Source organism: Musa acuminata, chromosome BXJ2-11 (assembly GCF_036884655.1).
Source record: "Musa acuminata AAA Group cultivar baxijiao chromosome BXJ2-11, Cavendish_Baxijiao_AAA, whole genome shotgun sequence".
In the NCBI taxonomy this organism is placed as follows: domain Eukaryota; kingdom Viridiplantae; phylum Streptophyta; class Magnoliopsida; order Zingiberales; family Musaceae; genus Musa; species Musa acuminata.
In genome coordinates, this window is record NC_088348.1 from 28,486,086 (window position 1) to 28,508,478 (window position 22,393).

Here is a 22,393-nt window from a genome sequence, read left to right on the forward strand (position 1 = left end):
AGGTTTACAAAAGATTGAAACAGGAACTTCTGCAAACATAATTGTTAAGACATTGAGGACATATTTTCTGTAGTGGATTCCAAGGTAAAAAATTCTTCAATAACTTGACTAAGAAACTTGATATAATCATTTAAGAGGTATGGGATGATGCTGCACTTACAAGTAGATCTATCTGATGTAACTCTTAGTTAATTTTCGGATCTCCGAAATGATACAATGCAGAACCTTTTTTCTCACCAAAAAAGAAAATTTTGCTGGTGGTTGATCAATTGAAAAGAAATGCCTCTGGCCTGATAAAGGAGCACATCATCCATGGAATGAAATAAAAGCCATGCAAAAACTGGACTGTATCAAAACTAGAAAGTAGAGCATTCATCCACTAGTGGATAGCAAAGCATTCCAGCTGAATGTGGTCTCAAGGCACAACCAGGCAAAGTGCTCCACTTTCAGAAAACCATGTGATCCCTACCTTGGTTGAGATCAATGCCACAGGATGATCCACAGTATTTCTAGTATTCGGATTTTGTTTGAGCCTACCTATCGGTCAACCATTGCATTCAGAGACCTTTTATGATTAGTGGAAATAATAGTTTCATGTACTTTCCATGAAAGCAATGCTGACAAAGGTTATCAGAGGAGAATGCAGTAGTTTAACCATTCTGAACACTTGAATTCTAAGTTAAGCTCTTCCAATCTCTCCTGAGTCGGATATTCTTCATCTTCTTTCCACCTGAGAAATGTAGCTTCTTGATGAAGCATATTTTGAGGCCATGACCATACCGACAACTTCACTTGTATTGAGCATGTAGACAAATAGGAAGGAAAGGAAGCAGATTTAAAATATTTACATGATGCTTCTTAAAAATTGGTAATTGGTAGAATTTGCATTCCAATGAAAAACCATTCCTATGTTGCCAATTCACTGCAAATTTGTTGTTCTCAGTCTTCTTCGATGCACATCATGATGTCCTATATGTTGTGTCAAGTATTAGTAGCAACCTTGGGAAATTCTTCCTTTTGACCTCAAATATGTTCTAATTAAAAGGAAATAATATACTCTTGAATCAGTAGGAATTTTTCATACCTTATAGCCTTCATTTATTTGGATAATGACAAAGCATGAGGCAGGAATACTATGGACTAGATGCATGCAAGAGTAGCATTGTGACACAGTCCTTTATGTACTAGTTAATAAACTGAGTAACAAGGTGCAAGTTTCACCTGGAGATTTTATTCCCAACAAGAAAATAATTTAGCATTCATTTCAAAACAACTAGACCTCAGAAATCATTTGTTAGTCTGATGAATTAAGAGTGCCGAGATAGCTAAACTAACCTGACTTTTCACAAGCAAAACGAACCAGGAAAGATAAATTAAAACATGAAAATTTCATTATTGATAATCACTTTTGTTCAGCATAAAAATTCAAGTACCTGATGCAAGGAGAATAGCCAGAGCTGTGGACGATTTTGTATACTATAAGTCAATACATAAGTACATGTTCAACAGTGTGCATATAAGCCAGGTTAAGATTGAGAAACCATGAAGATGCAGAAACAGATTTCTTATAACCCCACACCACAACAAGCTAATCGTCTTGCTTTCTCCACCTTGAAGACCTATTAACGTTGGTATTGCACTCGTGGCCACTGCTATCACCTGATTCAACGATCTCCAGTAGTTTTGCTTTCTCCAGAGGGCTGCTTCTGTAGGTTTGGTTGGCTTGTCGTTCCTGAAATGTTTTTGTAATAAAAGAAACACTCCAATTCTCATGTGAAATGATAAAGTGAGCACGATAAATATCTTTAGTCATTTATTCATCATTTGATGTTCAGTAAACGACATATTTTGTTTGGGATCACACAAATGACATCTTGATCACATGCTAGCATCATTCATGAGGAAAATAGGTAATAAAAGATGATGAAAATTGAATTGGGTGTCATTGTGACCATCCATGAGTAAGAGAATGATTTTAACTGAATGCACAATTGATTGTGGCACAGGTTAGGCACATGATATTTCAGAGGTTAGAAACACATCTAAGACTACTATAACCACAAAGAAAAAGTATTCCCAGAAGTTAAAAATCAATCTTATAGACCAAAAAGAAAATCACATTATTGCTGCTGGATCGTAAAAGTATGAACTCGACTTACATCTCGATAAGGAAAATCATTAACTTCAAGCATATGTATCACGTGTCCCATCTTTGGCCTCTTTTGTGAATCGGGATCTATGCATCGAAGTGCCACTAAAAGAGCCCTTTTCAATGCCCTTGAAGAAGGTTTCTCAAGCAATTTAGGATCCAAAACACCTTCAGAATTACGATTGCTGACCATTGTCTTGATCCATTCAATCAGGTTAACCTGAAAAGCTACTAATCAGCCTGTGGAAAATAATCAAGTATTAGGTGACTTCCAGCATAAAGACCCCAGCACTAACCTCTCCTGTTGGCCTGTTATAGTCAACTGGGTTTCGACCAGAGATTATCTCCATAATGAGAACCCCAAAACTATAAACATCACTCCTCTCATTCAACATGCCAGTGCTAGCATATTCAGGAGCTACATAACTACAAAGACACAGACGGTGGGTCATCAATCTCAAATTTCACACCACCAATATGGCACAATGTAGGCATGAAATTCATAGCTATTATGAGTTTAGAAGCAACCCAAATGTTCCCATCACCCGTGTCGTTACATAGTTCCTCTCTGACCCCAAAAGCTTTGCGAGCCCAAAATCTGAGACCTTTGGATTCCAGTACTTATCAAGCAAAATGTTACTTGATTTAATGTCCCTGTGAATTACCTTTGGTTCGAGCCCCTCATGCAAGTACATCAACCTGCACATGCATTGGTCTCGGTGAGTACTGAACAAGTATATGATCAAATAAGCAAAGGTGACAATCAGCATTTCTTCTATACCCTTTTGCTGTTCCAAGAATGATGTTCATACGTATCTCCCAAGTAAGAGGGCTACAGAGTCCCACATCCCCATGAAGCCATTGATCCAAGTTCCCATTGTCAACGTACTCATATACAAGAATCCTAAGCAGCAACGCAACAAGAAGATTGTGAGTCACTTCATTTCTAAGCAATCCCCTTAAAGAATATGCAATCTTCTCACTTCATTTCTAAGCAATCCCCTTAAAGAACATGCAATCTTCTTGCAAATCTATGAGTGACTTCCCATGTTGTCAAACTAACTAAAACCGAAAGAAACAAGAAGGTGGATGCAATACCTGTGAGCGCCTTCCACACAGTAACCCAGTAACCTCACTAAGTTCTTGTGTCGCACGCGGCCAATTGCCTCCACTTCGACCGTGAACTCCCTCTCAGCTTGGCCTCTATCGACGAAGATGAAATGTCAGTGGAAAGCACACCTAAATCAACAGCAATTTCCAGCACGCAACAAGAACCAGATTGACTCATTCATTTAGATCAACATGCAAAGCAGGACATTTGCCTTGGCACACTAAAGATGCAATTTTTCTTGGACATTTTTGATACTTGGCGACCATTAACACTGGTTTGTTAACGAGAGTGAAGAGAACACAAGAAGTGGCAGGCAATCAGAGATACCTGTTGTTGAGCAAGTTCTTCACTGCGACCTGAGTGTTGTCCTGCAGTAGTCCAAGGTAGACAATGCCGTAGCCACCTTCGCCGATCACATTCTCATCGGCGAACATGTTGGTGGCCACCTCGAGCTCCCTGAGAGTGTACCAATGCCCCCATCCCAGATGAGACACCTCCGGAGCCCGGATCAAGGCGTGATCCACCGACCGGCCCTCCACACCGCCGCCGCCGCCACTGCGCTCAGGGTACATGATCCTATGGCCCTTCCCGATTTCAATGTGGATCTTTTGCTGCTCGATCGGGCTCTCCTCCTCCAAAGCCGGCGTCAGCAGGGCCTGCCGCTCGATGGACGCCGACGAGGGGGGGTCGGATTCCGGGAGCGGCTTCCGGAGGATCTCGCCGAGTGGCCGGGCGGCCGACGAGCGAAAAGAGGGGTCGACGCGGATCTCCTGGATTTCCTTGGAGACGATCGGGATGGAGGCGGTCGGAATGGGGCGGGGGGATGGGGTGGGCGGACCGTGCCTGGATGCGAGCCAGAGGGAGATGAGGAAGAGGAGGAGTACGAAGGCGGCGCCGACGCAGATGCCGACGACGACCCACATGTGGAGGCCGAAGACGGCGGTGCGCTTGGAAAGCTCGTCGTTGAGGAGCGGCGGGCTGCTGAGGCCCGACATGGTCCTGGGAAGCTAAGAGTAGCAGTGGCGGGGGAGTGTGGATATATATATATATATATATATATATATATAGATATATATATATATATATATATATATATATATATATATTTATGTATGTATGTATGTATATGTATATATATATGTATATATATATACACTAGTAATTAGGACTTATTAAATAGAGTCCTTGCAATTAATACATTAAAAAAAAGAAAACCTATAAATATTATTTTATAAACCTTATTTAAAGGGAATAAGAAACAATGGCTAAAATTCTCAATGAATTTTATTAAGAAAAAAAGAAAAATATAATGAAAGTTTTAAGTTTTCATATAATAACATTAACACATACCATATAACATTTGTTTTCCAAACAAAAAGGGATCAGTTTGCTATTTAAAACGGAACAACCCATTCCTCTTCAATTAAATGAGATCAAAACATCTTATATTAAATTACTGATCATTATTAAGTCAATAGATGATAATAGAATTTGTTCATTATATTTTAGATATTAAATATGAATTAAGCTACACATTCCACCACCATGAGCCCCTCCTTTGATATTAGACTATCTTAGTAGGAGGAAAGAGCCGTGGGTTGAGACTTTGCTTCCTTTCATGTGATCCACCAACTATGTAGGTGTGCACTGGCCACTATTGCAAAGTCCATCTTTGTTTAGATAGGTGGGACCATCCACTTTTCTTCCTGAAAAGTGACCACTGATGCAAGGTCTCAACAACATAGTGTTGCATCCATCGACTCGGGATTAATTGTGTATGGAATTAATGCAATCAAAATGGCATGAACTACTTTAAGGAGAGGAATACACGAGTTAATATACTCTGAAAGTGTAGTTTCATTCATTGCAATTCATCTGTTCTGATCTAAACTATAATGAGAGTAATTGATATCATGATTTATCTTACCCATTCGTATCGATTTACCGATCAACGGTTAATATGATACGTATCGAATTATATCGATGTATCGCTAGATACTAAAAAGAAATCTCAAATCATCCATACAACCCAAAACAAAAGTTACTCTAATATTATATTTATCACAACCGAGTCCAAATTAAATAGGTAATGCTTAAGAAAGTAATCATGTACTTGGAAGTAAGTTATAGCTTGTATATGAATTTAAGCTTTTCGATGTGAGATTATCGTATTGAAGCCTACGATACTTCAAATTTTGATGCGATTCCTTCAAATCAGCAGCTGAGCCAAACATAAGCGTTGGGGGCCTGGCGCTGCTGACCAATGGGAGACCGCACTTCTTCTTTCGGTCTCTGGTCCCAGACACAATATCTCATCATGCACTCGTAAACAATGTTTATTATACCATCCGAGTTGGTATAATATAAACGGTATATATATATATATATATCACCCGAGTTTTGATCGATATATCCTAATGTATCATGTGTCAATATATTAATATAAAATAATATATATCATAGCATCAATAAACCGATCAGCTCAAAAGTGAAGGTAAAAGACGAGAGAGAATACGTTAAGAGTTTAATTATACATTAAAGTTTTTGAATAACTACCGATCAGCCAGAAGGAAAACGGAGAACTCTTACTAGCTAATGTTATAAGCTAAAAGCAATGGGTTTAGCTAGTAGATGAAAGATCATATAAAAAAGCGAGGCAAATTAAGCAGTCTCTTCGAGTTGGTTGATTACGAGCTACGAGGATCCGGCACGGCGTGCGTGAGAGGAGCACCGCGGGCACCTCCTCGTTCCATGGTGCTGTGATCAATATGGTTTAACACTCGACATAATTCGAGACGGGGACCCTTCGATACTGGCGAAGGGTCATGTGAGGAGACAAGAATGGCACCGGAAACAACGCTCGGAGCCATAATTGAACGGCCCAGCTCCCACGTGACATCAATTAACCCAAGAGGTGGAAGAACCACCATCACTTGAGCGTGCGAGCCGGGTCACGACCTGCTCAAGTTGACCCGTCCGTTATATTCATGTGCCAGATTTGGGTTCCATGATGAGGACGTCTACACAGGCTTTACATGCGAAGATTCATAGAAGATAAAACAAAATTAATACAAACTTGATAATAAATAGATGATCCTTTTTTCTTTATACTAATATCCTTGCATAAGCATTATATTATTAATATATATTCTTACACGCACTTGAACTCGAGGGCCTGACTTATCAGGCGTGCAACAGTGCGCTAAGCATTAGGATATCTTACCGAACGGAGTCTCTTATTCATTATTGCTATCAGAATGGAGATTTTGTTATTGTTGATGTTATTATTATTATTATTATTATTATTATTATTATTATTATTATAGAAGATGCAGTTTTTTAATGTTCACCGAGATCAGGGCTATTCAATAAACCCATTTATTGCAGCTCACCGACGGGTGCCTCGTTAAGCCAGAGGAAGTGAATGTAGTCATACAGCTTGGCGCTCACGCTTACCTGGTCATGGTGGAGTGTCAATAGTCCAGATTCAATACGATGATAATGCAACAGTGGAAGGGAAAAGCTAAGACAACCTTGTATGGTGTTGGGTTCAATCTCCTCATGTGATCGGGTCTCATTTGCTCTAGTTGCTGCAAACAACGTTCTCTGGATTTCTTCAGTGAAGGCAGCTCTGCTCTTGTTTTGTCTTCCAGAACAAAAGACCAAATCAGTGGATCATTGCATTACTTGTCATTTTTATCATTCTTAATCATTCATGTAAATGAACTGCCAAGGAGAGAGCGAATGCCAAAACAATAATCCAAAAACAAATCATTCAGCCATGAGAGCATTTGGTTAAATATAACTAATAACTGCTCACAAATATTATGCATCATAAACGGATAAAAGTTCCTAGCGTTTACCCAAACAGTAATAACCACTGCATTTCAATTTACTTTAAGGAGATGCAATATATGAAACAAAGTACTGCTTTCTTCTCTTATTTTGTCATGGCAAAGTTAGTCTAAGAGTAAGAAGATTACATTTCAACAAATTACTTAATTAGGAAAAGATATCCACCAAATATATCTCAGCCTAACAAACTAATTCTCTTTCTAACAAAGTTGATATATAGATTTTTGTGTATGTTCATTAAACAAGACGATCTTTTACTTCAGATACAAGATATGAAAAAGAAGAAAGTCGAGATGTAGCCTTTTTAAATGTCCCTTTTCAGGATGAAGTTTGGACCACTGAAGCTTCCCTATCCTCTTATGCAATGGATTGCCCTAACGTTAAATGCAAGTTTTTACCTCAATTGCATACCAAACAGAAGCTTTTAAAGACATGACACTCTGAAGTTCTATTGCAAAGAAATCTCTTGTACTCTTTAAAGGGTTGGCATTGTCTCAAGTCCAATACAAAAGATCCCACTTTTCACAAATCCAAATTAACTTGAAAAAGTGAATCCATGTATATTAGTTGAGCTTTAGAATCAAATATCATTTTAGCTATTTTTTCATGTTGTCTTGCTGTTAACTGTAAATGAAATAGCAGCCACATACTCCATTGTGAACATTGGAGCGTGGGGGGCTTGTACCTGAATTTCCAAGCCAGTAGCACTTGAGCAGCTCCTCCACATGTTGGGGCACAACATATGCCCTCTTAGATTCACTGAATGGATGACGACACAAAATCCTCTCTCCCACCTGTTAAGTGGAAAAAAACAATAGAGTTAATAATGCACATAACCTAGCATTCCCAAAAGTTCAATCAGACAAAGCCTACAGAAGTCAAATTGTATAACAAAGGAATTCGACATTAGAAAGTCACAGATAAGTTGAACTTCTGACAGTAAGTTTTTGCAATTTATGTTCCTGTAGAAAAGCTTATTGTTGTACTAATCTTATGAGATTGTATATGTTCATACTGAGAAACATCATTTAAAAAGCATGAAGCCTCAAAAATATGAAATGTTAGATTTATGTCAATTGACCTAGCATACCAAAAAAATTAACAATACAGCTTCAAAATGAGGAATCCTACAGATGATAGGTTTCTGCCTCACCGAGTTTTTGCAATTTATGATCCTACAGAAAAGCTGATTATAATACTTGCTAGGAGATTCTACAAGTTCATACTGAGAAATATCATGTACCAAAATGAAGCCCAAAGATAAAATGTTAAAGCTCAGCAATTGGGTCAATGCAGAAAGTTAAATGATACCTTTGGTGGAAGTTCATTGTCCCCGGTCATTATATCCACCAACGGGTAGCTTTCCCTTCCATACAGTCTGTAACATCGTTTTTTACATGGTATAGAGACCTAGAAAAAGGAAATGTTGCTGATAAGAAAATCATCACAGAAGTTACGTTTTAGTACACCATGATACCTTTGTAACATCTTCGGAAAGTTTGATTCGAGGTTGATTATTTATCTCAACTAGTTTGAATACACAACCAAGAGCAGCTTGAGCATAGCATGTAACGAGATAAGTACCAATTCCAAAGGCATCTATCTCATGACCCTGCATACAGATTTAGATAGTTTTCATCAATTAGAGCATGGTATAAATGTGGAAGCCGCAAAAGGTTGAGAAGAATACAACCATGTTCAAATATGTTAACTACAAAGACCCTGCAATTGTGATTAAGACCGAAAAAATTGACATGACAAAGTGTGCAGCATGAATACAAAAAAAAAAACAGAACGACAATGATGTAGGTTTAAGATGACAGGAACTTAGGAATTACTCTTGAATAGAAACAAATTGAAATAGAGGATTCAGACATACAACCAAAAGAGCAACACATGGTGATTCAAAAATGAAAGGAATAAGCCCTCTATTTCAGCAGGTTGTCCAATGGGCTCTAGCTCAATGGACAAGCTTTTTACAAGATAATCACCTGCTTGTTCAAGGCATCAATGGTTTCCTCATTGAGGTCATTGCTAGCTGTGATACTCATTTTCCCAAAGTCAAGTACACCAAATTCCTCCTCTATTGCACAGAAGAACTTCCGAGCCTCAGTCGACAAATACGCTAGATCTCCAGAATCCAACCTAATTCCTATTGCTTTATACCTGTATCAAAACCTATAATGTCATCAGAAACAATTAGGTTACTGTAATTTTACCAATAAGAGCATAAGGAATATAATCTTGAATGTTAGGATAGAAATATCAACCAAGTATAATTTGCAGATAAAGTGGGAAAAGAATGTAAAATAAGTAAAAGAAAATAAATTAATGACACAAAAAGAATTAATCCATTAAAAATTTGAACTCCATGCAGAGTCTGAACACCTTTTCATGAATTTTGTAATTAGTAACCGGCTATATCCAGAAAAGAGTTAAGAAATAAAGAACTTAAATGTGCCAACATCATCAACTTCCCTAGACAAAGTAAATACAATTCTACGTATGCAACTTATTAATTCTATACCCATGTCTTCACTCCATTTCACCCAGTATTGCATAAGACTTCATGAGTATTAGGTGGAAGTCAACTGTCTTGCTAGTAGATAACTCCAAGAAACTTTCCATATTTATACAACAACCTAACAAAGATCTTTCTGCTTTAATCATCGTTCAAAACAGGCGGACCCTATTCCAAGCTTGACTTGCTCGTCATAGGTGTCCTGTAAGCCAATCACGTGAGTAATGACATGTATGACACGCTACACAGTCTTTTTACTTATTATTATTTATTAATATTTTCTCATTTTATGTTGTATGTTGTATATATTGTGATGTTCATGGATCTGTGCAATGGGAATTGGATCGTGATAAAATCATGATAATAAGACTGATTCGCCTTTAAACATAGACCATAAATAACCCCGATCATAGGTTACTTGAGAGGGATATCAAGATAACATGACAGACTGGTGTGTTGTACTCGTTCATATGATGGTGGTGGCTGGTCTCATAGCTGCTTGTGTGGGGACATTGGGGATACAGTGCAGGTGCTCATTGGAGAATAAGTTCACTGATTGATCCGCTCATGGAATGTTGGATGGTTGATGATACCTCATTGTCAGACAACGATTCTATGGTCATAGTTATGTCTGGTTCTTAAACTTGAGACATCAATGATGTCTTGTATGAGTGCTCCACTCTTTGGTATCGGACTTATATGTCTAGAAGTTCCAGATTTAGCACAACCGGCCATCAGGAGTGGTAGTCAACGTTACGAGGGTAATTGAGTATCGATAGAGGATTATCCGCTCTCGATGTCATGAGAAGAATATTCTATGTGTTCTTACTCAGGCAAATCCCTGGCCAGGGTCATTCAGATTAAGAGAGAAAGAGTTCTCCGGGAAAATCTAATTAAAGCGAGACTCGAGTAGATTTCGTATGGGCCTGACAGCACCATGCCCGGTATACGATTTCTAGGATATTATATAGATAAGCGACTATAGATACATGATAACTAAGAACAGACAAGTCCAATGTATTGGATCTCCTTGTATCGTCTGGGGACTATGGCGTAGTGGCCTAGTACATCCATAGTCGATGAATTAAGTGAATTATTATGAAGATAATAATTCACTGAGTCAGAAGGAGTATTAACATATACGACTCACAACCAGCTCGATATTAGGCCTAGAGGGTCATACACATATGGTAGGTGTTACGACGAATAGAGGTTCAAATATGAGATATTCGTTAGAGCCCCTATCTTATTGGATATCTAGTAAGCCCCTAAATTATTGGATCTTGTGGATAAGATCCAATAAGAGCCAATAAAGGATTATTGGGTAGAGATCCACTAATCCAAGAGACTTAGGTAATTGGATACAGATCCAGTACCCAATATGACAGGATCCATTAGGGTTATGGCAAGAACCTCTATAAATAGGAGGGCCCAAAAGATGGTATGAGCCAATCACCTCTTGGCTGCCCCTCCCATTCGCCTCCCTCTTCTCTCCTCCTCAGCCGACAACCCCAATTGAGGGTATATAAAGTTATAAATAGCAAGAAGGGTCGGCCCGATCACGTGATGCACGTGGAGAGGAAGATTGTGCAGCGATTTTGCCGCATCTACCGTGTGGATCACTACTAGAGAGGACAGTTGACCTCCTTCATCTACTCCTACAGATCTGGGATTTTACAAGGATATACGATCTCGCTAGGTCACAAATCTCACTTGATACGCGTGGTTTTTCGGTTTCGCGTTATGTGCACCAATATTCGCACGACGACGAGATACTTATTCTAGGAAATTTGTGCTTTTTGTTTTCTGCTCTTCCGCTGCGCATGTTATGCTCTGATCAGATTTCCCAACATAACTTTCATTAACAATATCTATGTCACCCAATTGCCTACGAGACTCAAGGCATTCTGAATACACAAAGCTGCAATCCTAATGCTTGCTTGTGACCGTGTGATTATTTATTTACAACAATTAACAAGCAAACAATCAAATACCAAAAAACTCCATGATGTTCAAAAATAAGATCAAAGCTACAAAATAATACAAAATTCTAGGGAGGTGAAAACTGACATATATAAATCACATGACTCCACATTGCTTTTTAAAATGACTTAAATTGCACCGTGTACTTCACGAATCCAGTAGGTACTTGTAATTGATGCTCGAAAGTAAAAGAATAAGCAAAAAATAAAAAATAAAACCTGCATGTGGAAACTAAAAAATCTCAAACATGGACTAGAAGGATTCAAATTTCAAATTACGAATGAGAATATATAAAGTATAGTATACATATATAAGTGTATGCAGTAGAAAATTGTGAAAAAAAATTATTTGAAACTGGAAGGCTCAAAGCTAACCCCAGATCACTAAGTGCTAAAGCTACTGCACAGAAGTTTGGCACTCCACTCTTCATAACCTGATAAGAAAATACACAAAAATTCAGCTGATTTATTATGATAAGCCAAAAAAATACATCTGATAGATTGGCATCAAAAGTCATTAGCACCAAAAAATGGTGTTGGATACAGTGCCCTCTTAATAAGGATTGTTAAGTTACTCTACAATCACATTAAAAATCAAGTCTACAATCACATGTGTAAACAACAACCATGGTCCACAACCATCAAAAACTGACACAAATGGCTTTGTTTCAAGAATCAACATTCACCAATTATTTTATTCAGTGGACTAGCTTTGGTAATAATGCAGATTTTGAATAATTTGTGCAATGTCCAATCCTGGTCTCCTTTGACAAATTGCTAACATACCATGACCTCTTTTATTAATCATTATACAATGTGGCATTATTATGGCCTCCCAGTTTAAGAGTCATGTGATTTATATCCCTGATATCTACATTTGTTCCGATTCAATAGCACATTGTGTATTGTATGCTCTGGTCCATGACCCGTATGGTCATCTTTTGAAATGGGCCCCGAAAGATGCCATGAGGAAACGAGGCTTTCGATCTCTATGAGGATGTGGCTCACCAAATCCTAACCAAATCAGGGACTATGTGGCATCACCCCATGTATTTGTTATTAAATCTATCTGTTCTACTCTTATTATCACATTAACACATTTTTCATCTTGCTATGTGATATCTTGATTAAATAAGCCATCCTCCTTGAACACGGTATAAACCATATGATGTTGGAAACCTTGTTACATTCACAGGATGTTCATTAAATAGTCAGCAGAGAAGACACGTATGACACGTTTATGCAGAAAATCTTGAACATCACTATATAACCTAAATTAAATCTTAGAGGTTGCGATTTCATCTACTTCTAAGATATTACTCTTTAGAAGCCATGATATTAAAGCAACAATAGGAAACAACCTTCATGGCTCAGTTTGATGGGAGTCTGAACCTCTGAATTTAATACATTAAAATATTATAAATTATAAAGGCAAATCAGCAAATAATCTCATAAAATATTTATGAATACCAGCCTCACTCAAACACAAACAAGTCAGGCATCAGGTTGTAAGGTACTTACGTAGGAACTTTTTAAGGTAAGAAACACCTAAAAAGTACCTAAAAACTTAAGACCTATAAGAATTCAGCGAGTCATTCCAAGAAAACATTCATAAAACCTTGCATCTACTGCCTTGTTGTTCATACATGGAGCGAATCAGCACATGTACCCCTCAATTGCACCTCTCAATAGAATGCAAACTTGCTATGGCTATATTTGCTACAAAATTATACTTTGGAATTTGCATCATATCTACACATTAAAACAGTAGATCCAACCATGTCTGAATAGAGATAAACAAAAAATCAATTGACTCAGATTTAAATGCCGAACCATGCTGTGCTATAGATATATGAAATTTAATAGTCAAACTCAGGCTTTTGGTCAAATACTAAACTCAACCTTTCTAGTCATCCTAATTCCTAGCAATTTTTGACATCATAGAATATTTCACTTTTCTACTTGGCAAGAATGTCAATTTACTTATCATGTTATGTCTTAGATACTACTCCATTTCATCAGCAAAATTGATAAACAAGATAGCATCTTTTCTGCTACTCGGCAGTAATAGAGTTCCTCTTTCAGGAAAGTAAGCTGCACATTAAAAAAATGTCAGAATTTGTGCATTGCTAATGAAGAGTTTGAGATAGATGCCAGGATATATATACAAGCAAGATCAACAACTATTACAGCAATGCATTAAATGTGGAGCTTAATTAAAGCACTTCACAGTACATATAAATAACAGTTGGAAATGATTTGTGAATACAACATGTGGCCAATAACAATAACTAACAAGTAAATTGCTAAGTTATCAGAATAAATTGAAAAAATGACCAATATCAGTTTACTTACATCATATGTATCTACAAGGGCGAGGAAACTATTTGGAAAAGCCAAAGCATATGATGTAAATGCTGCCAGCTCACTTTGATTTGTTTCACCAAAAGTTCCAACAAATGAATTTGCCCACTGAAATCATGAAAGAACAGCTTTGACCACCAAATATTCAAATTCAAAACAAAAGCTGATAGATTAATGATGGGTTATACTCTTCTGTATAAACAGAGAAAGAATCTGCACATCACATAGTTAATTATGGCTAATGCACTAAAAAAAAGAAAGAATAATGAGTATCGATGGATCTTCTCTAGGGAAGAACTTATGAGACTAATATAGATAGTTTTAGTGCAGAGAACAAGCATGTGCAGGTTGCTATGGTTTATTTTCCTCATATAAGCAGTGAGAAAAGTCTCAGTTCCACAAAGATGCAAAGAATTCTAGAGTAAAACAATGGTTTTTAATATTGCCAATAATCTTTCCTGGTACTAAAATCCCATTTTCATAGCTTACCTAGCTGAATCAAAGACTAGAAAGCAGGTATGCCTAAGTTACAATTCAGTTGCATCCCTTGGGGTTCTTGAGAATGTATATTAGAAGATCATACATTGCATATTAGTGGGACAATGTAGTCACTGAAATAAGTGCCCAGAAATGGTTACTTGATGTCCAACACAAGGTAGAGAGTGGGTGCAAGGTTCAGTGGTTCAGTTCATGCTCCAAAAATTAATCCCTGTTCAAGACTAACATAAATAGAGTCACTTGCAGGCATGGCTTTCCTGCTGCACCAGCTTTACTCCACATGAAATTGGCAATAAGTAGAGTAGTAGACTAAGAAAGAAACAACCTGCACCAAATGATTAGTCTGAATGAAAGGTGCAATATACCTAGAGTGCTTGTTAGAGGTCTGTGCAGCTAATTATAAACTGTAAAAATAAATTATTTCATATATAATTTTTTTTGTTAGTGCAGAATCTCTGTTTCAGGTTTCATCCTTTTCTTTCCGGTGCCATTCCTTTTGATCTTCAAGTACAATTCAGATTTGCCCTAGGTTAACTATCACTTTTAATTAAACCATAGAAAGCAAAATTCTTAAAAAACAAAAAAAAGAAATCTTTTTTTTTGTTTTTTAAGACATGCATAAATGCAGTCGCATAAGGAGCAGAAAAAAATATCATCAAACACACTGGAAAACTCTGTTTATTTCTTTTCGTTTAGCAAAGGATGCCAGTCAATCCTATTTCTAAAGATCATGAAACAAGTATTACAAGGAGATCTCGCATTTGGTCATTTATTTTCATTGAATATCAGCAATGTTGGATGTTATAACTGTTTGTAACCTTCCAGTACACCAATAAAACAGCAAACAAGGACTATATACATATTATTTTAATATGCAACTGGTAAGACTAAGTCCAGGAAGCAGATGATCTGAAGATAATAAGAAGACACCTTCATCAACAAATTGTTAATAAATACTTGACACGCAGTAAGCAAGATATTGTTTAAGATTCAGCAAGTAACATGTCAAATTTGAACAGGCAATATCATTTGTGTTGATGACATATAGTGAAAGTGTGAAACCATGAGCTTTTGACATACAATTTGCAAACAAAAATGCCAATTATAACCAAAAAAGTCAAACCACCTGAATTTTACTAAGCCAAGTCTGAACCAGAGAAACAAAATCTTGACAGGTGCTTGAGCCATCTCGTCTGCGAAGTGCTTTGTCAGTGATCTCATCAGGACCCTAAAAGACCACAAGTTAGAATAACTGATACAACGACTGATACTAATTAACATGAAAAAATACTTATAGCAATGAGGAATAAAGAAGAAAGAAGATAAAACATATAGAATAAAAAGGAATTATAAGGAATGACTTGTAGAACAGAGAATTTACTCTGAAAAGGATAAGTGTATTTCTGATATATTCTCAGTTACACCAAGGTAAAGCTAATTTGTAACCAAAACTCTAAACTGTAGCTCTTCGTCAACCACTAAACAAGTAAGCTTGCACCAACTAATAGAATATTTTTGCAAACTTGTGTACCTCAAACTACGAGTATATTCAAAGGCTTGAGGCACAATGAGGCATTAAAACTCCTGAAGCCTGGATGCAAGGCACAAGGTGAGGAGTGCACCTCATTTCAGCGAGACAATTCATGTAATTTTCTTTTGTATAAACAGGACTATCTTTTTCACCTCCTTTGATAGCTCTCCCTCGGTTGCTGGAAGCTCATTGGCAATCAAATGAGCGGCAAATCAGTCACTATTTGGAGATGAATTTACCATGGATCTATTCAGGTTCACTCCTATCCATCCTATATTACGAGTACCAATTTACTCAAGCTGCTTCATAATGTAACAAACAGCAAATTGTATATAAATTTCCTCTCAACAAGGTCCATAAGCTTAAAATAACTCACATAGGAAGTTACATATGAATTCAGTTACATCTTGACATGTAATTGACTCTACTATCGTTGTTGCCCATGCATGATGATTTATGATATATTCCCTATGCATTTTGTCCACACTTGGATTTATGCGATCTTTCACTAAGTTAAAGAAGAGTGTCAAGAACCCAGAAGTCCCAAATGAATCCTTCACCACTTAAATGAAATTCTTCCATGGGAAATTCTCAGCAATCCATTTTTTCCTATAACAGTCAATATTTTAAATCCATTCCATCAGTTTCCTAAAAGGAAGATTGCTCAGCAGCTGACCATGGCTGACCAAGACTATATTTTTCATCAATTCCAGATACATAACAACCATCTATGTCTCGTCCTATCACTCTGACAACTGATCCTTACCCCAATGCCCCCACCAGCCCTATATGTAATCCTTTGGATTGCCATTCACCCTGAAGCATGAATTCTAGCATGCTTAAACCTTAAACTAGCAGCAAACTTGGATGTGTTCAAAAAAATACCATCAAAATTAACATTCTACCATTGCAATCCACTTGGCTTTTCAACTTAATATTCATATTGCCTTGCTATTTGTCAAAGCAAATCTTGTGTATTAGTCCTCATCTAAGCATCATCCTTAATTATTAATGGCAAGGATCCTTTCCGGTGCAAGCATTGATTTAAACTCTTAGCTTAGATCACATGATTGCAATTTCTCTTCAATCCTCACCAAATGGACTGTCCAATCATAGGGCATTAAAATAAAACATGGTCTGTTAGATGTTACCTGAACTTTAGAAAACGAAACTCAACCCTTGAGATTTAATATAATCTCATGAGATAGTCAACAGTGCTTGACCCCTGAAGCTTTTTGAAGACTTAAACCCAAGCAGTGTAGGGCCCCTGACATGTTTGCTAGCAAATGTCCCTATGACTAAGATCATGATGTTAATGTTCATACGTGATATGACCACTCCAACATCGTCATAGAAGCTCAGCAGATGTTAAAAACGAAAACTGAACCAATTTTGCTCTGAACACATGTTAGTATGTTACAACCCTTCATCAATCACCTCAGTGATCTGATGAACTAAAACTTGGATCTATAATGCAACCTTAAGAATGTCCTCTCCTGATTATCCATCTTATCCATCCCATAATTCAAGACCATCCTCAAATCATCTTCAAGGTCAAGAAACCCATGAAAGGCTTCTGCCAAGACTGGAAAATAATTGCATCCTAATGGTAGTTATCAATTCCATTTACAAAAGACCCTAATAAATTAGAAATAATTATATAGTCAGTTATGGATAGAACTAAGCAATAGATTTCGCATCTAGTCATGGGCATGCTGGAAATCATATTCTATTATCAGACAATCATCACCAATACCACCTTCAACTCATAAACCATAATACCTCTACAGCATTGATTGTCCATGTAAAATTGCCAGTTACTGCTCCTCCACGAACAACAGTAAAATGCTTGTTCAAGACTACAATTAACCACTCATATATATATATATATATGAAAATAGTTGAAAAGATTAGAGCTTGATGTCATATAGTTTTAACTTTTAACTACAAATGAAAAGATTTTGCCTCTCTCACAGAAAGCAAGATTTATGTTGCTGATGTATCCTGAACTAGAGCATTACAAATTTATTTATATTAAAAACAAAGAATTTCTACTTAATACTGATTAAGAAAATTCCACCTGAATAATCATTTCCCATGATACAAACTGTGTTTTCAAGGTATAAAGTAGAAAAGTGTATTTAGCGTGTATTTAGCGTCAAGGGTATATAATAACATTGATAAAAATGGCTGTTAGGTGGACATTAATATGTGGGAGTGTGTTTCAATTTTTTGGAGAACTTTTAGGAGCGAGATGAATCAGAAGGCATGGGAATTCTATAAACAAATAACACAGGGACTTGTATGTGAAAATATTAAAAAAAAACATATCGTTTCACATTCACTAACCATGTACGAACTAACAAAGGCATGTGAATGAGTTCCTCGAAGTGGTATGCCAAACAACCTTCCAGCCGCAACATTACTGTCATGAGCTAAAGTAATTTCATTATAAAATTCATTAAATGTAAATGATCATTCCTAAAAAGTGAAATTTAAAATGTCATAATGTTTTTAACATATGCCAATTACATAAACAAGCATAAAGGCACCATGCTGTTCTTTCCGAACTAAGTAATCATCTGCATGTTAATACATAGTATGAAAACAATAGGAACCGTTATCTAAGTCAACTGGATGAAATAAATATGACAAAGGAACATAACCTTATTAAAGGTTTGCAAAATTCAGATCCAGAAAAGGCAGAGGTGAAATGGTACTTTGTCAAGCACAATTACAGCTATTTCCTTTATGAGACCACTAAAATCTTTTGCCACAATTATCAACCTAAAAATAAAATCTCAAAGGTTGACAAACTGTCAGAGATCCAATTTAGCTCTTGTGCCATATCTTTTATATCATCCTTTAGACACCTATTCTCCCCTTAGTAGAAAATGACCTAATACCTGGGCCTGGGGTTCCATCCAGAACAGACCAAGACCAACATTATTCAGGCACAGGACTACAAGGACATGCTACAGTCAAGCAAGGCCACCCTGCTAGAGCTTATGCACCATATGAAAAAGCGTTTTTTATTGCCATATGAAGAGATTATACATTATCCACCATAATATAAAGTGTGTGAGATGTGTTATCTCATATATGATAAGTTTCTTCGTCAAATGTAAGCTTTATAAAAGATATTTCAAGCAATTCATCACTATGATGTATTTTCTTGAACTCATTTCCAAAAAAGATATTTGAGTTGATTAAATTTGTTAGATCTTAACGGTCAACGCAAACATACTTACCCCTGAAAGTAGGGAGGTTGTTTCTGTCGCTCAAAGTTTGTTCAACCAAGTCCAAAGGAGCACTATTACCATGGTACCAAATCTCACTCTCTAATCTTATCTAGGAGAATTAGTCTGTTAAATTACTTAGCTAAAAGAATTGACATCTAAATTGAGAGATTAAGCTTGAGATTCTTTATAAACAAGTAGACATATTATCGTAGTGCAGAGCATTTGCCTTCTACGTTTACAATCACCATTGACTCACTAGGGCAGGTAAGACTGCATCACACTGAGGCTAGCAATAAGAATTCAGCTTAGAACAAACTGATCATCCAGAGATCAGAATGAAACATCAGATAATTTTCACTCAAAATTATTAAATATCTAAATGATGAGACCACTAGGATACAAAATTCACTGTTTAACATAATAAACCTTGTTGCATCAAATCCTCCCATGTAACAGCATCTCGAGGCACTTATTCCTCCATCAGGCCCCTAAGCATCATATCAAAAAAAAAAAAGAAATTATGAAGATGCAAAATCCACACAATGAACAACAATGAGAAGGAAAACAAAACCGACTTGTGCTCGTCGAAGTCCAAATTCAAGTAATGTTTTTGATTTTCCTGAGACCAATCTGTGCCTTGCAGCATTTGTGGTAACTAAAGAGGCATAATTAACAAGATTTATAAATGGTGTTTCAAGCAGCTGAACCACCTGGAAATTCAGATGTCATGCAAAATATTAAAGGAGCAATTTGATGCCATCATACCTAGAATAAATAATTTTGAACAAACAACTAATGTACAAAAAATAGTTAATATCTACATATTTCACATAATTATTCAACAGCACTTACAGCAACTGGTCCTTCAATCCTCATCAAGGGAATCTTAGGAAACACAACAGAACCCTCAGGAATTGCATAAACTTCAACATCTTTACAGTCGATTGCCTTGAGATATTCAAAGAACCCATCCTACAAAATGAAAGCATAAACTGTAAGTTGGCATAAAGAATAACAAATAACAAGCAAAGTGTGTGGCACAATGGAACCAAAACCCAGTTAAACATACAAAACTCTGCTTGTTATTACCATTACACCAAACAGAATAATCACAGTGAAGTTGTTCATAGATGTCACAAGACAATATATTAATATGGAAAAGAAAAGTACAACATGTGTTTTGGAGCATTAAGAAATTATTTTTCTGATATTCTATATCACATGAGAATTGTCATAATGCCATGTTTTTGTATAAAGTGTCGCCATATTACTCTATCGTTCATTTTTAACTACCATCTCTTTCATTATAAACTAGCTCTAAGGCCTTTCAATAAAGTTCCTTCATGAAAAGAACATAGATCAGTTAGACGATCAGAAGACCTAGTGATTCCCGATTATTAGCCATATGCTTAATTTAGAGGATGAATTAATTTAAAGGGAGATGGTGTAATTGGCCAGCCAATCATATGGAAAACTTCCTAAAAGCAAATTACCTCACATGTGGGCATGACAGATCGCAGGAAAGAAATATCATCCACCTCAAATTTGAAATTAGCAATAAACCGTATACATTCTTCGAGACCACCAAATACAGTATATTCACCACCAAAGGGGTTTTTCCGGAAGTACAGATCAAACCTGCAAAATTTGCAAATAATGTGATCATATGACAAAACCTTAATAACCCTGAAATCTGTGAGAAGAATTTCAACTCACATGGTGAACGCATAACACAACAAATCATTGCAGAAGACTCTTACAGGAAACCTCCGATGACATGTATGATTGGAAAATTGGAGATACCAAAGAAGTTGCAGTTAATCAACTTAATATGCATTTTCAATGTCAGGGAAGTAATCGTTCCCACCCCACCAATTCAATATACATTTCAGATACAAGTCCTCTGGCAGAGAAAATAAGCCACTAAATAGTATCAAACAGAAGTTACTCAAACCCTGTTATTTAAATTGCTTGCCGAGCAACCATGAACTCACGTAAAAATTACAGGTGTGTCCTAGTGCTACCATGACTTTTGTTATCCTCCACGACATACACATCTGCATGTATCTTTATGTGAATGGTATTTTCCTACAATTTTGTAAAGGTAACCAAACTAAACTATGATCCAGTTTGCCACTGAAAATAAAATATCATCACAAGGTTTTCAGACTTTATGCTCAAATAGAGCATATGACATGCAGAGACCACTCTCATGTACCACATGGCATGCAATGACTTACGCTCACTATTTTAAGTATTGCAAAGCACCAACCTAGAAAAGTAATTCAGCGATTATGCAAACATTATAGAAAACCAAATGAACTTATCAAAACACATATGATATGCAGGCCAGTTTTCGATTTCAGTAAATTGATTTCCAACAACATCCAGCCTTCCTAAATGGCTCTTCCACGACAGTAAGCCGATTCTCAAAGCACAAATATCCAAACCCCACATTTGGAGAAGTTGATCTGGTCCACCTAGGTCTATTTGTACGCAATTCCAAGTTCCAACCCACTATATTTTGAATCTGTTATAACCCTTCACAGCTCAATAGGTTGATCAAAAAGGTTCAAGATAAACAACCGATCAACTTCGAGAGAGCAAGAACGAATCGGGAGAGAGGGAAAGCTCACACTGCTCGATCTTGGTGCTTGCCGGCCTTCCAGTAGGCGTAGGTCATGGTGAACTGGTAGAGGTCGGTGAGGAGAGGGGTGACCATCGGATTCGTCGGCCGCGGCGGGACCGCTCGCCCCCGCTCGCCTCCCGCTTCACCAGCCCTCGGTCCGGTGGCGGTTTGCATCGAGTCCATCGAGCCCTCTCCCGCTTCCAGGGTTCCGATTCTTATGATGAGGAGGAGAAGGGGAGTGAAGCGAAGAACAAGCGCGCGTGGTAGTGACGGAGAACCATAATATAGCGCGGTTGGAGTTCGGCCGGTCGTTTTTTGGGAGACGGCGATGGGACAAAAAATTGCCCCGCGGTTTACCCATCAAAGCTCTTAAACCGATGGAATGAACCGCCGGTTCGATGAATAAACCGATTCATATTTCCTTCAATTATAATTAAATATTTTACAAAATAATAATTGAGTAACTATTTTTTTATTTCATCATAAAAATTTAAGATAAAATGGTTATATT

At 37.0% G+C, this 22,393-nt stretch overlaps 2 protein-coding genes across 3 annotated transcripts; both read right to left on the reverse strand.

The window, feature by feature from the left end:
- Positions 1-1,434: 1,434 nt before the first annotated feature.
- LOC135627425 (probable serine/threonine-protein kinase At1g01540) lies at positions 1,435-4,275 on the reverse strand. The gene is made up of 7 exons (XM_065133526.1): positions 3,588-4,275; positions 3,248-3,352; positions 2,931-3,053; positions 2,678-2,848; positions 2,446-2,575; positions 2,160-2,369; positions 1,435-1,732 (listed from the first exon to the last, which is right to left on the reverse strand). The coding sequence occupies exons 1-7, from the start codon at positions 4,253-4,255 to the stop codon at positions 1,589-1,591; spliced, it is 1,551 nt and encodes a 516-aa protein (XP_064989598.1). The 5' UTR covers positions 4,256-4,275; the 3' UTR covers positions 1,435-1,588.
- Positions 4,276-6,501: 2,226 nt separating this feature from the next.
- On the reverse strand, positions 6,502-22,188 carry LOC135587019 (nicotinate phosphoribosyltransferase 2-like). 2 transcript variants are annotated; one of them, XM_065133529.1, is made up of 15 exons: positions 21,890-22,188; positions 20,792-20,891; positions 20,106-20,225; positions 19,829-19,963; positions 19,680-19,741; positions 18,361-18,436; positions 15,607-15,708; positions 13,974-14,090; positions 11,994-12,052; positions 9,107-9,281; positions 8,593-8,727; positions 8,427-8,525; positions 7,801-7,909; positions 6,794-6,906; positions 6,502-6,716 (listed from the first exon to the last, which is right to left on the reverse strand). In XM_065133529.1, exons 1-15 carry the CDS (start codon positions 22,063-22,065, stop codon positions 6,639-6,641), a joined length of 1,656 nt encoding a protein of 551 aa, XP_064989601.1. In that variant the 5' UTR covers positions 22,066-22,188; the 3' UTR covers positions 6,502-6,638. The 2 variants fall into 2 exon arrangements, with proteins under 2 accessions (XP_064989601.1, XP_064989600.1); XM_065133528.1 differs by having other exon boundaries at positions 20,747-20,891.
- Between the last annotated feature and the right edge of the window lie 205 nt (positions 22,189-22,393).

Bases quoted from the DNA above. Each gene is read 5' to 3' on its own strand.
- LOC135627425 (XM_065133526.1), bottom strand. From the start codon at position 4,255: ATGTCGGGCCTCAGCAGCCCGCCGCTCCTCAACGACGAGCTTTCCAAG. The intron at 3,353-3,587 runs GTATCTCTGATT...CTTCGTCGATAG, and splicing joins AAGAACTTGCTCAACAACAG to AGGCCAAGCTGAGAGGGAGT. The intron at 2,370-2,445 runs GTTAGTGCTGGG...GTAGCTTTTCAG, and splicing joins ATAACAGGCCAACAGGAGAG to GTTAACCTGATTGAATGGAT.
- LOC135587019 (XM_065133528.1), bottom strand. From the start codon at position 22,065: ATGGACTCGATGCAAACCGCCACCGGACCGAGGGCTGGTGAAGCGGGA. The intron at 20,226-20,746 runs GTAATTTGCTTT...TTCATTTTGTAG, and splicing joins CTGTCATGCCCACATGTGAG to GATGGGTTCTTTGAATATCT. The intron at 8,728-9,106 runs GTGATTATCTTG...ATCTGTATGCAG, and splicing joins TTGATGCCTTGAACAAGCAG to GGTCATGAGATAGATGCCTT.